The 13,311-nt window shown below is 70.0% G+C and overlaps 1 protein-coding gene across 7 annotated transcripts in view; it reads right to left on the bottom strand.

The window, feature by feature from the left end:
- POU2F2 (POU class 2 homeobox 2) overlaps positions 1 to 13,311 on the bottom strand; it is a 62,944-nt gene that overhangs the window by 29,359 nt on the left and 20,274 nt on the right. The window contains exon 1 of one of the 7 annotated variants that reach the window (XM_089772315.1): positions 1,963 to 2,318. The exons of 1 other annotated variant lie outside the window; for it this stretch is intronic. In XM_089772315.1, coding sequence (XP_089628441.1) covers positions 1,963 to 2,008 — 46 coding nt within the window. In that variant the 5' untranslated portion in view covers positions 2,009 to 2,318. Of the gene's footprint in view, positions 1 to 1,962; positions 2,319 to 13,311 lie in introns of those variants that run through there. 5 more of the 7 variants (XM_075916034.2, XM_075916037.2, XM_075916041.2 and 2 more) reach the window with 5 other exon arrangements.

The following is a 13,311-nucleotide window of genomic DNA, read 5'->3' as shown; positions in this document are numbered from 1 at the left end:
CCCCATAGCCAGCCCCCACCTCACAGCCACCCCCCCACCTCACAGCCAGCCCCCCCATAGCCAGCCCCCCACCTCACAGCCACCCCCCCACCACACAGCCAGTCCCCCCCATAGCCAGCCCCCCACCTCACAGCCAGCCCCCCCCATAGCCAGCCTCCACCTCACAGCCAGCCCCCCCCATAGCCAGCCTCCCACCTCACAGCCACCCCACCACCACACAGCCAGCCCCCCCCATAGCCAGCCTCCACCTCACAGCCACCCCCCCACCACACAGCCAGCCCCCCCCCATAGCCAGCCCCCACCTCACAGCCACCCCCCCACCACACAGCCAGTCCCCCCCATAGCCAGCCCCCACCTCACAGCCACCCCCCCACCACACAGCCAGCCCCCCCCCATAGCCAGCCCCACCTCACAGCCACCCCCCACCACACAGCCAGCCCCCCCCATAGCCAGCCCCCACCTCACAGCCACCCCCCCACCACACAGCCAGTCCCCCCCATAGCCAGCCTCCACCTCACAGCCAGCCCCCCCCATAGCCAGCCCCCCACCTCACAGCCAGCCCCCACCTCACAGCCAGCCCCCCCCATAGCCAGCCCCCCACCTCACAGCCACCCCCCCACCACACAGCCAGTCCCCCCATAGCCAGCCCCCACCTCACAGCCAGCCCCCACCTCACAGCCAGTCCCCCCCCATAGCCAGCCCCCACCTCACAGCCACCCCCCCACCACACAGCCAGTCCCCCCCATAGCCAGCCCCCACCTCACAGCCAGCCCCCCACCTCACAGCCAGCCCCCACCACGCAGCCAGTCCCCCCCATAGCCAGTCCCCCACCTCACAGCCAGCCCCCACCTCACAGCCAGTCCTCCCCATAGCCAGTCCCCCACCTCACAGCCAGCCCCCCACCACACAGCCAGTCCCCCCCATAGCCAGCCCCCCACCACACAGCCAGTCCCCCCCATAGCCAGTCCCCCACCTCACAGCCAGCCCCCACCTCACAGCCAGTCCTCCCCATAGCCAGTCCCCCACCTCACAGCCAGCCCCCACCACGCAGCCAGTCCCCCCCATAGCCAGCCCCCCACCACACAGCCAGTCCCCCCCATAGCCAGTCACCCACCTCATAGCCAGCCCCCACCTCACAGCCAACCCCCCCACCTCACAGCCAGCCCCCCCCATAGCCAGTCCCCCGCATGGCCAGCCCCCACCTCACAGCCAGTCCCCCCCATGGCCAGCCCCCACCATAGCCAGCCCCCACCTCACAGCCAACCCCCCTATAGCCAGCCCCCCACCTCACAGCCAGTCCCCCCCATGGCCAGCCCCCACCATAGCCAGCCCCCACCTCACAGCCAGCCCCCCATAGCCAGCCCCCCACCTCACATCCAGCCCCCACCATAGCCAGCCCCCACCTCACAGCCAGTCCCCCCCATAGCCAGCCCCCCACCTCACAGCCAGCCCCCACCTCACAGCCAGTCCCCCCCATGCCAGCCCCCACCTCACAGCCAGCCCCCACCATAGCCAGCCCCCATCTCACAGCCAGCCCCCCCCATAGCCAGTCCCCCGCATGGCCAGCCCCATTCACAGCCAGCCCCCCCATAGCCAGCCCCCACCTCACAGCCAGTCCCCCCCATAGCCAGTCCCCGCATGGCCAGCCCCCACTCACAGCCAGTCCCCCCCATAGCCAGCCCCCCACCTCACAGCCAGCCCCCACCTCACAGCCAGTCCCCCCCATAGCCAGTCCCCCACCTCACAGCCAGCCCCCCCCACATAGCCAGCCCCAGACAGCCGGTGCCCCACAGCTAGCATCCCCCAAAGCCAGTGCACTCCCCACATGGGCAGCCCCTCCCCACAGCCGGAGCCCTGCCCCACAGCTCCCCCTGCTGGGTAGGGCCGGGCCGGCCGTGAACAGTGCCAGGGGCCAGGCTGTCTGTGCAGGGAGCCTGCCCCGGCTCCCGTCCCCACCCCTACCTGGCACCACCTGGCGGGCTCGCCATGGCGGGGGGCTCATCTGCATGGTGCCCAGCTGGGGAGGGTGAGGAGTGACGGGGGAGGGGCAGAGCAGGGGGAGTTCCCAGCCCCCCCCAGGAGAGGGAAGGAGCACAAGGGGGGGCCAGGGGGATGCGGGCAGCAGGAAGCAGCTGGGAGGAAACTGCAGGGGAGGAGAACAGCGAGGAAAACACCCGGCGTGCAACAGGGCCCGCAGCACAGACACATGCACACCCGGCGTGCGACAGGGCCCGCAGCACAGACACACGCACACCCGGCGTGCGACAGGGCCCGCAGCACAGACACACGCACACCCGGCGTGCGACAGGGCCCGCAGCACAGACACACGCACACCCGGCGTGCGACAGGGCCCGCAGCACAGACACACGCACACCCGGCGTGCGACAGGGCCCGCAGCACAGACACACGCACACCCGGCGTGCGACAGGGCCCGCAGCACAGACACACGCACACCCGGCGTGCGACAGGGCCCGCAGCACAGACACACTCACACCCGGCGTGCGACAGGGCCCGCAGCAGAGACACACACACACCCGGCGTGCAACAGGGCCCGCAGCACAGACACACGCACACCCGGCATGCAACAGGGCCCGCAGCACAGACACACGCACACCCGGCGTGCGACAGGGCCCGCAGCACAGACACACGCACACCCGGCGTGCGACAGGGCCCACAGCAGAGACACACGCACACCCGGCGTGCGACAGGGCCCGTAGCACAGATACACGCACACCCGGCGTGCGACAGGGCCCGCAGCAGAGACACACACACACACGGCGTGCGACAGGGCCCGCAGCACAGACACACGCACCCCTGGCGTGCGACAGGGCCCGCAGCACAGACACACGCACACCCGGCGTGCGACAGGGCCCGCAGCACAGACACACGCACACCCGGCGTGCGACAGGGCCCGCAGCAGAGACACACACACACCCGGCGTGCGACAGGGCCCGCAGCACAGACACACGCACACCCGGCGTGCGACAGGGCCCGCAGCACAGACACGCACACCCGGCGTGCGACAGGGCCCGCAGCACAGACACACGCACACCCGGCGTGCGACAGTGCCCGCAGCACAGACACACTCACACCCGGCGTGCGACAGGGCCCGCAACAGAGACACACACACACCCGGCGTGCGACAGGGCCCGCAGCACAGACACACGCACACCCGGCGTGCGACAGGCCCGCAGCACAGACACACGCACACCCGGCGTGCGACAGGGCCCGCAGCACAGACACACGCACACCCGGCGTGCGACAGGGCCCGCAGCAGAGACACACGCACACCCGGCGTGCGACAGGGCCCGCAGCACAGACGCACACACACACGGCGTGCGACAGGGCCCGCAGCACAGACACACGCACACCCGGCGTGCGACAGGGCCCGCAGCACAGACACACGCACACCCGGCGTGCGACAGGGCCCGCAGCACAGACACACGCACACCCGGCGTGCGACAGGGCCCGCAGCACAGATACACGCACACCCGGCGTGCGACAGGGCCCGCAGCACAGACACACGCACACCCGGCGTGCGACAGGGCCCGCAGCACAGACACACGCACACCCGGCGTGCGACAGCTCCTGGCATGGACCCATGCACCCGCCACGCGAGAGGGTCCCTGGCTCTGACACACACGGCATGTACCTGAGGGCCTTTGTACACACACGCACGCACTGCTGAGTCCGCACCTGCACGTCAGCTGCTGCCCACCAGAGGGCAGCAGGGCCTCGTGAACATTCACACCCAGCCCTGGTGCACCCAGCTCAGGGCTGCCGTGGGAGTGAGCCCCCCTCCCGCCCCCAGGCTGTGGCAGGCATGTGGGACAGAGGAGGCTGAAGGGGAGGCAGGGCCGGGCAGCCGGGGAGAAGGGCAGGCCCGGGGCCCATTGCTCTGCCCTATGGATCCAGGCAGGCGCCCTGGGCTGCAGTCTTGGGGGAGGGGGAGGCTGGAGGGGGCAGGGGAATGCACCTGCCACCCCCCCCCGAGTAGGAGGGAGAGCGGGGGAGGGCATTGAATGCACCCAGACTCCCCTCTCCCCGCCACCTCCAAACCTGCTGCGCCCCACTCCTCAGGCCTCCCAGACTGGAGCCAGGAGCAGAGGCTGGGAGGGGGGGGTTCAGTTGGGGGGGAGACCGAGGCATGGGGGTGAACTGTGGGCAAGGGTGCCACCCGGCCTCGCCCTGAGCTGGGCCAGACATGCAGGGCACCAGTGCCAGGGAAGGGCAGGGAACAGCTCCCATTTGCACGTCTGTGCCTGCACACTTGCCTGCTCTCTGCGGCACCTTCCCCTGCCCTCGCACACTTTCCTATCTCTTCCCCTGCCCTCGCACACTCAGCAGCACCTTCCCCTGCCCTCACACTCTCCTACTTTTTCCTTTGCCCTCGCACACTCAGCAGCACCTTCCCCTGCCCTCGCACACTCAGCAGCACCTTCCCCTGCCCTCGCGAACTCTCCTACCTCTTCCCCTGCCCTCGCACTCTCCTACTTTTTCCTTTGCCCTCGCACACTCAGCGGCACTTGCCCTGCCCTTGTGCACTCAGCGGCACTGCCTTTTCCCCTGGGCTCTCCGCTCCCGGAGGCCCACCAGGAGGCATAGTACGTGAGAGACCCCATATTGTCGGCCCCACAATCATTCTCTTCTTGCTGAGGGCGCCGTGGGACTCACGGCATTTCACCGGCAATCGGAGGATTCACTGGGAGCAGGCCTGGAGCCAGGGAGGTGTAGGGGGAAAGAAAACAGCTGGTGAATGATTGGCGGGCGGGGGGGGCCTGGGGGCATCGTACATCACTCAAATGCCCCCCCCCCCGGGAGTTTGTCAGACAATGAAACGCTGCAGCATCTCACTCCCATCCATCCGACGTGGGGCAGCAGGGGGCCATTGGCTCCAACCAGCCAGCCCTCCGTACTGCCTCCTCTCCATCTGCTCCCACCCCCACCGCACCCAGGTCACGGCCGCACATGGCTAAGGGGTCGAGGGAGACCTGGGGGACTCCCGACCCTCCCCCGGGTTCACCGTGGGAGAGAATTAACTATCAGGAGAGAGGTGGATTCGGTACTCGAAGACGCTCATGCATGAGCCCACACACGCACACGCAAAAACACGCATGTGCATGCAATTGTGTATGCGTGAAAATACACACCCAAACCCGTGTGCACATGCATGAACACGCATCAACATGTACATACAAACACATACATGTGCACCCATGCACGCATGAACTTGCGCACCTGTGTGAACACACGCGCACACATGTGAACACGCACACACCAGCCGCGTGGGCAGAGATGGAGAAAAAGGCAAAAGGAAGGGAATTGCAAAGAACCCAGGAGTCCTGCCCCCCGCCCGCCCCTCTATCCCACTACACCGCATTCACCTGCTAATACTCAGTCCCAACCCTGGCAGGGCACTGCTGGGGGAAGTTCGCAGCGCCACAGCCCCAAGCTGAGCTGGGATGGGGAGACCGAGGGGGATACGGAGGCAGGGCTGAACGCCACTCCCTCCCCCCAGCCCCCTTCAGCCCCACAACTGGAGCCCCCCAGTCTCTGGGTTGCTCCCAGCCTCCCGCCCCCGCCCAATTTGGCCGATTGGCAGAGCTGTCCGTCAGCCTCGCGTCCCCGCTGGGAGGCTGGACACTGTCCCCTCAGGGGGCTGGGAGTGGGGTCGGGGGGTCACAAGGCTGCAGGAATGGGGGGCCCACAGCTTGCTGCCTTCGGAGCCTGGGGGAAGTTTGAGGAAACCGCTGCTGGGGGCAGGGAAGGGGGGCAAGTCCCGGTGAACCCCCATCACAGGTGGGCCAGTGACAAGCATCTGATGGGGCCAGATAGGAGCCGGTACCTCCTGCGGGGCCAGGCCCCATGTCCTGGCCCCTGGCCCTGAGCCAGCTAGTGCCCAGCGCTGGCCGGGATCGGGGCTGGCACCCCCTAGAGGGGAGAGGCCTGGGGGTTGGGGAAAGCAGGGCAGGCAGGGCTGCCTCTCGCCTGCTGTCCCAGCAGACCTGCCGCTAATTAAACCTCCATGAAACGTCATTAAGTGGCTCTTGCTTCCAACCTCATTACATGCTGATGAGGAGAGAGGCTCGCTCAGCCCCCCCATCGCCGCCCTGCCGCCCTTCTCCCTGCCAGGCTGCTCTGTTATCTGGGCCCTGAGCACAACGGGGGGCACCAGCCAAGGAGCCAAGCGACTGGCTGAGGAAGGGGGCACCCCAAAGTCCTTGATTCCTCCATCACTCTGTCAGCAGAACTTTCCAGCCTTGAACCCTCACACCCCTAAGTTATAGTCCTGGAACCTTCCCACCCCAATGTTCCACACCTGGAACCTTCACACCCCCAACATTCCAGTCCTGGAACCTTCCCACCCCAATGTTCCACACCTGGAACCTTCACACCCCCAACATTCCAGTCCTGGAACCTTCCCACCCCAATGTTCCACACCTGGAACCTTCCCACCCGAACGTTCCAGTCCTGGAACCTTCTGTGACATTGTCACGGGGTGGGGGGGAGTTCCCGATCTCAGGCGGCAGGTGGCACCGAAGGTCTGTGGGTCCCAGGGACACGGTGCCGGCCGGATCGACGTCAGCGCAGGGCCCAGGGCCGGCGGCCTCGTTCCTCTCGGGGGGGAGGGGGGAACCCGGCCGCTCCGCCCTTCCCTGCCCTAAGCCCCTTCTCTCCTCCCAGCCCAGCCGAGACTCACCCTTCCCCCTGGCCCAGCCCCGGCCCGGTGCAGCCCCGCCGGCCCTTCCCCCTGGCCCAGCCCCGGCCCGGTGCAGCCCCGCCGGCCCTTCCCCCTGGCCCAGCCCCGGCCCGGTGCAGCCCCGCCGGCCCTTCCCCCTGGCCCAGCCCCGGCCCGGTGCCGCCCCACCGGCCCTTCCCCCTGGCCCAGCCCCGGCCCGGTGCAGCCCCACCGGCCCTTCCCCCTGGCCCAGCCCCGGCCCGGTGCAGCCCCACCGGCCCTTCCCCCTGGCCCAGCCCCGGCCCGGTGCAGCCCCGCCGGCCCTTCCCCCTGGCCCAGCCCCGGCCCGGTGCCGCCCCGCCGGCCCTTCCCCCTGGCCCAGCCCCGGCCCGGTGCAGCCCCGCCGGCCCTTCCCCCTGGCCCAGCCCCGGCCCGGTGCAGCCCCGCCGGCCCTTCCCCCTGGCCCAGCCCCGGCCCGGTGCAGCCCCGCCGGCCCTTCCCCCTGGCCCAGCCCCGGCCCGGTGCAGCCCCGCCGGCCCTTCCCCCTGGCCCAGCCCCGGCCCGGTGCAGCCCCGCCGGCCCTTCCCCCTGGCCCAGCCCCGGCCCGGTGCAGCCCCGCCGGCCCTTCCCCCTGGCCCAGCCCCGGCCCGGTGCAGCCCCGCCGGCCCTTCCCCCTGGCCCAGCCCCGGCCCGGTGCAGCCCCGCCGGCCCTTCCCCCAGGCCTAGCCCCGGCCCGGTGCAGCCCCGCCGGCCCTTCCCCCTGGCCCAGCCCCGGCCCGGTGCAGCCCCGCCAGCCCTTCCCCCTGGCCCAGCCCCGGCCCGGTGCAGCCCCGCCAGCCCTTCCCCCTGGCCCAGCCCCGGCCCGGTGCAGCCCCGCCGGCCCTTCCCCCTGGCCCAGCCCCGGCCCGGTGCAGCCCTGCCGGCCCTTCCCCCTGGCCCAGCCCCGGCCCGGTGCAGCCCCGCCGGCCCTTCCCCCTGGCCCAGCCCCGGCCCGGTGCAGCCCCGCCAGCCCTTCCCCCTGGCCCAGCCCCGGCCCGGTGCAGCCCCGCCGGCCCTTCCCCCTGGCCCAGCCCCGGCCCGGTGCAGCCCTGCCGGCCCTTCCCCCTGGCCCAGCCCCGGCCCGGTGCAGCCCCGCCGGCCCTTCCCCCTGGCCCAGCCCCTGGCCCCCGTGCACCGTGGTCGGACCAGCCCTTCCGCCTCCCTCAGGCTCTGCCCAGGGTCTCTGGCCGGGCCCACGAGCCCAGGGAGCCTTTCCTGGAAGGCCAAGACGTCCCTCCCCCCCCCATAACTCTCTCAGTAAGCCCGGGGGGCCCCTCCCCATTCTGCACCATGGATCCAATGGGGAGAACCCTGCTGGACTCTTGGGGCACCTCCCTGTGTGCAGAGAGCAGGGGGGGCAGGTACTCGCCCCAGTCCTGCGGGTGCCGGAGCATAAAGGCCTCCAGCATCTGCGCCAGGGTCCCCGGGAACCTCCCCACCAGCCCGCTGGGCCGGGCGCCCTACGCTGGGGTCCAGGTGAGCCGGGCCCCGTGTGTCTCCCACAGGCACCGGAGCGGGGCCGACATGAAGTGGGATCCCTGGTCCGTGAGGACTCCTGGGGGAACCCCCTGCTGAACAGGGCCAGCGGCGCGTCTGCCACCGGGTCTGCTCGCTAGAGGGCAGGGCCACGGCCCCGGGGCAGTCGGGAGCCAGATCCCCGGCTCCCAGGACGTATTTCTCCCCCGTCTGGGTGGCCTGGCCCCACTAGATCCATCCCCACCCTCTGGAAAGGCTCCTCTACGATGGGCCGGCGCCTCGAGGCAGCTTCCCCCCGTCTCGGGCGTCCCGCCCCCTGGCAGGAGTCGCAGGCCCGGCAGTGCCGCTGCACGGCGCAAAGATCCCCGGGCGGCAGGAGGCCTGGAGCAGCCTCAGCCGGGTGCGCTGGATCCCCTGACCGGGACGCCATGGGCCAGGTACAGCAGCCTGGGGTGACGCTTTGGGGGAGCCACCAGCTGCCACTGGACCCCCCACGTCCCCACCTTCCTGGGGGAGCCGTTCCCGGACAGGAACCCCTCCCCCACAGGAACCCCTCCCGGCAGCCTCCCCCGAGGGGCTGAGCTGTGCCGAGTCCAGTCTGGTCCCTCAGCGTCTGCAAGGGGGGGTCTGCCTGCACCTCCGCCTGGAGTTCAGCCGCTGGGACCTGTTCCCCCCCTTGCCTGGGTCCGGAGTCCCAGCCCTGCTGAGCCCGGCCCCCTGGGGCATCTTGTCTGCTGGGCCGGGGCCCCGGGCCCCTCTCCCAGGGCGGGGTGCGGATACATCTCATTGCTCTCCGTGTTAACCACTGTCTCACTGAAACCTTTAGTTCAACTTTGTACCCAGCCCCTTTAGCCTTGCAGGGAGCCGCAGCTCTGCAGCGAGCCGCCCTTTTCTGTGTCGGCTGGAGTCTCCTCACCTGCTCCTGTGCAGGCTCCGTCCCCTCTGGCTACACGCACCGTCCTGCTGCGTGGGCGAGGGGTGAACGGCCGCCCCCGCCCCCTGGCCCTGGGGGAGGTCGGCGAGGGGTGGGAGCCAGAGCCCGGAACTATGAGACGAACAATGGGACCCGTGAAGTGGCCTGGACCTACGGCCGCCCTAGGAGTCGGCAGCAAGGGCCTGCGTTGGGAAGCCCTCTGTGAAGGGGAACGTGGCCGCGCTGAGACACCCCCAGACCAAGGCCCACACGTGGCAAACTGCACGTGCACATGGTGCCTCGCACAGGCGATGCGGGTGCACGTGGTGGCTAACGGGGGAGATGTGCAGGAGGGGGAAGACGCTGTTGACTGAAGGCGTCTTGCAGGGAACCCGGGAGCAGCGATCCGGATTGGCAGGAGCCCGGCTCCACCCCTGCCCCACCTAACTCACCCGGCCCGTGCAGTGAGAGGGAGTGTGTGTGTGTGTGGGGGGGGTGTATGGGTGTGTGTGTGTATGGGTGTATGGGTGTGTGTGTATGGGGGGGTGTCGGTGTATGTGTGGGTGTGGGTGTATGAGGGGGTGGGGGTGTCAGTGTGTATGTGTTTGTGTATGTGTGGGTGTGTGTATGGGTGTGTGTGTATGTGGGGTGTATGTGTGTGGGTGTGGGTGTGTATGGGTGTGTGTGGGGGTGTCAGTGTGTGTGTGTGTGTGTGTGTGTATGTGGGGTGTGTATGCGTGTGTGTATGTGGGGTGTGTGTGTGTGTCAGTGTGTGTGTGTGTATGTGGGGGATGTGGGGGTGTATGGGGGGTGTCAGTGTGTGTATGGGTGTGTGTGTGCGGGTGTGTATGTGTGTGTGTATGTGGGGGGTGTCGGTGTGTGTGTGTGTGTGTGTGTGTATGTGGGGTGTGTGGGGGGGTGTCGGTGTGTGTGTGCGGGTGTGTATGTGTGTGTGTATGTGGGGGGTGTCGGTGTATGTGTGTGGGGGGGTGTCGGTGTGTGTGTGTGTGTGGATGTGGGGGATGTGGGGGTGTATGGGGGGTGTCGGTGTGTGTGTATGTGGGGGGTGTCGGTGTATGTGTGTGTGTGGGGGGGGGGTGTGGGGGGGTGTCGGTGTGTGTGTGTGTGTGGATGTGGGGGATGTGGGGGTGTATGGGGGGTGTCGGTGTGTGTGTGCGGGTGTGTATGTGTGTGTGTATGTGGGGGGTGTCGGTGTATGTGTGTGTGTGTGTGTGTGTATGTGGGGTGTGTGGGGGGGTGTCGGTGTGTGTGTGTGTGTGGATGTGGGGGATGTGGGGGTGTATGGGGGGTGTCGGTGTGTGTGTGCGGGTGTGTATGTGTGTGTGTATGTGGGGGGTGTCGGTGTATGTGTGTGTGTGTGTGTGTGTATGTGGGGTGTGTGGGGGGGGGTGTTGTGTGTGTGTGTGTGTGGATGTGGGGGATGTGGGGGTGTATGGGGGGTGTCAGTGTGTGTATGGGTGTGTGTGTGCGGGTGTGTATGTGTGTGTGTATGTGGGGGGTGTCGGTGTATGTGTGTGTGTGTGTGTGTGTATGTGGGGTGTGTGGGGGGGTGTCGGTGTGTGTGTGTGTGTGGATGTGGGGGATGTGGGGGTGTATGGGGGGTGTCGGTGTGTGTGTGCGGGTGTATGTGGGGGGTGTCGGTGTACGTGTGGGGGGGGGTGTCAGTGTGTGTATGGGTGTGTGTGTGCGGGTGTGTATGTGTGTGTGTATGTGGGGGGTGTCGGTGTACGTGTGGGGGGGGGTGCTATATCATATGCACATGATAAGTGTTGACTGCTGTATGTGTGTTACCAATAACCGTGGACAGATCCCGTGCGGCACTTTTAAGTACAACAGGGGCCACGAGCCCCTCGCTTGCTCTGGCTACGATTGGTGGCCGGGGCCCTGTGGGGTCCGTCTGGCCACTCCTCTAGGTCGCCCCCATCAGCTGGTGCACCCCCACTTCCCTGAGGCCCTCCGTAGCCCCCATTCCAGAGGCACCCGGGCTACGGGCACCGTGAATGGGCCCGTCTGTGCCCCTCAGGGTCAGCTGGGTGTTGGCACCACGTGGTCTGGGCTACGACCTCGGCCGGGCCAGCGTCACCTCCGCCCCGTGTCCCAGTGGCCCGTCCCCGCCCTGCCACCCACCTGCAGGGGTACGAGCCGCCCCGCCCCCACCCGGCACACGGAGAGACCCGCCTCCCGAGGGTCGGACCCCCAGGAGGAGCCTGCTCCTCCTCCAAGGAGGTCTTGGGCCGTGGGGCCTGTCCTGGTGCCTGGGGCCCTGACCCCAGCGATGGCCGGTCAGGTGCGATGGGTCCGGCCCTGGCTGGCCCTCTGGGGGAAGGATTGCTGGGCCTCCCTCCTGGGACCCCTCCCTGGCACAGCCACGAGCTGATCTCCGCCTGATTCCCTCACACCCGGACCAGCTGTCCGTGAACTCGTCCACCAGCCGCCCCGAACAGCCCTCCGGATCCCTGTGCGCCCGCCACAGCCAGGTCGGCCGGGCACATTGCATGGGACCATCAGCCTGACCAGGGCCGCTGCGCTCCCGCCCCCCCCGAACACCCACTCCCGGCAGCGTGGCGCCAGGCGGGAGGCCAGGTCTGAGACGGTCTCTGGCCACTTCTGCGCCCCTGTAGCCCTTCCCTGCACTTTCCTGGGGTCAGCCCGGACTGTGCGGCAGGGCCTGCTTGGCCCGTTCGGAGTCACCCGGCTGCAGATCCTCCAGCTGGTCGAGCCCCCTGCGGCCTCCTGACCCAGCAAGGGGGGAGCTGCCGGAGCCGGTCCGCTGGGGGTCTGGGGCAGTTCACAGGCCTGCTCGAAGGGGCTCAGAAACCCGTCCACGTCCCCCACGTCCTTACACTGGGCCAGCAGGAGCTTCTCCAAGTGCATGTCCGTCCCGGCCCCCCGGGGTCCTCCCCCTCAGCGCAGCCGGGCCCCTCGGCTCCTCCGCCACGGCCCCCTGGGGTCCTCCCCCTCAGCGCAGCCGGGCCCCTCGGCTCCTCCGCCCCGCCACGGCCCCCTGGGGTCCTCCCCCTCAGCGCAGCCGGGCCCTTGGCTCCTCCGCCCCGCCACGGCCCCCTGGGGTCCTCCCCCTCAGTGCAGCCGGGCCCCTCGGCTCCTCCGCCCCGCCACGGCCCCCGGGGGTCCTCCCCCTCAGTGCAGCCGGGCCCCTCGGCTCCTCCGCCCCGCCACGGCCCCCCGGGGTCCTCCCCCTCAGTGCAGCCGGGCCCCTCGGCTCCTCCGCCCCACCACGGCCCCCTGGGGTCCTCCCCCTCAGCGCAGCCGGGCCCCTCGGCTCCTCCGCCCCGCCACGGCCCCCTGGGGTCCTCCCCCTCAGTGCAGCCGGGCCCCTCGGCTCCTCCGCCCCGCCACGGCCCCCTGGGGTCCTCCCCCTCAGTGCAGCCGGGCCCCTCGGCTCCTCCGCCCCGCCACGGCCCCCTGGGGTCCTCCCCCTCAGTGCAGCCGGGCCCCTCGGCTCCTCCGCCCCGCCACGGCCCCCTGGGGTCCTCCCCCTCAGTGCAGCCGGGCCCCTCGGCTCCTCCGCCCCGCCACGGCCCCCCGGGGTCCTCCCCCTCAGTGCAGCTGGGCCCCTCGGCTCCTCCGCCCCGCCACGGCCCCCTGGGGTCCTCCCCCTCAGTGCAGCCGGGCCCCTCAGCTCCTCCGCCCCGCCACGGCCCCCCGGGGTCCTCCCCCTCAGTGCAGCCGGGCCCCTCGGCTCCTCCGCCCCGCCACGGCCCCCCGGGGTCCTCCCCCTCAGTGCAGCCGGGCCCCTCGGCTCCTCCGCCCCGCCACGGCCCCCCGGGGTCCTCCCCCTCAGTGCAGCTGGGCCCCTCGGCTCCTCCGCCCCGCCACGGCCCCCTGGGGTCCTCCCCCTCAGTGCAGCCGGGCCCCTCAGCTCCTCCGCCCCGCCACGGCCCCCTGGGGTCCTCCCCCTCAGTGCAGCCGGGCCCCTCGGCTCCTCCGCCCCGCCACGGCCCCCTGGGGTCCTCCCCCTCAGTGCAGCCGGGCCCCTCGGCTCCTCCGCCCCGCCACGGCCCCCCGGGGTCCTCCCCCTCAGTGCAGCCGGGCCCCTCGGCTCCTCCGCCCCGCCACGGCCCCCTGGGGTCCTCCCCCTCAGTGCAGCCGGGCCCCTCAGCTCCTCCGCCCCGCCACGGCCCCCTGGGGTCCTCCCCCTCAGTGCAGCCGGGCCCCTCAGCTC

The sequence above is a fragment of the Pelodiscus sinensis genome, chromosome 22 (genome assembly GCF_052426305.1).
Source record: "Pelodiscus sinensis isolate ZL-2025 chromosome 22, ASM5242630v1, whole genome shotgun sequence".
NCBI lineage: Eukaryota > Metazoa > Chordata > Testudines > Trionychidae > Pelodiscus > Pelodiscus sinensis.
This window is presented reverse-complemented; position numbering and strand designations above follow the sequence as displayed.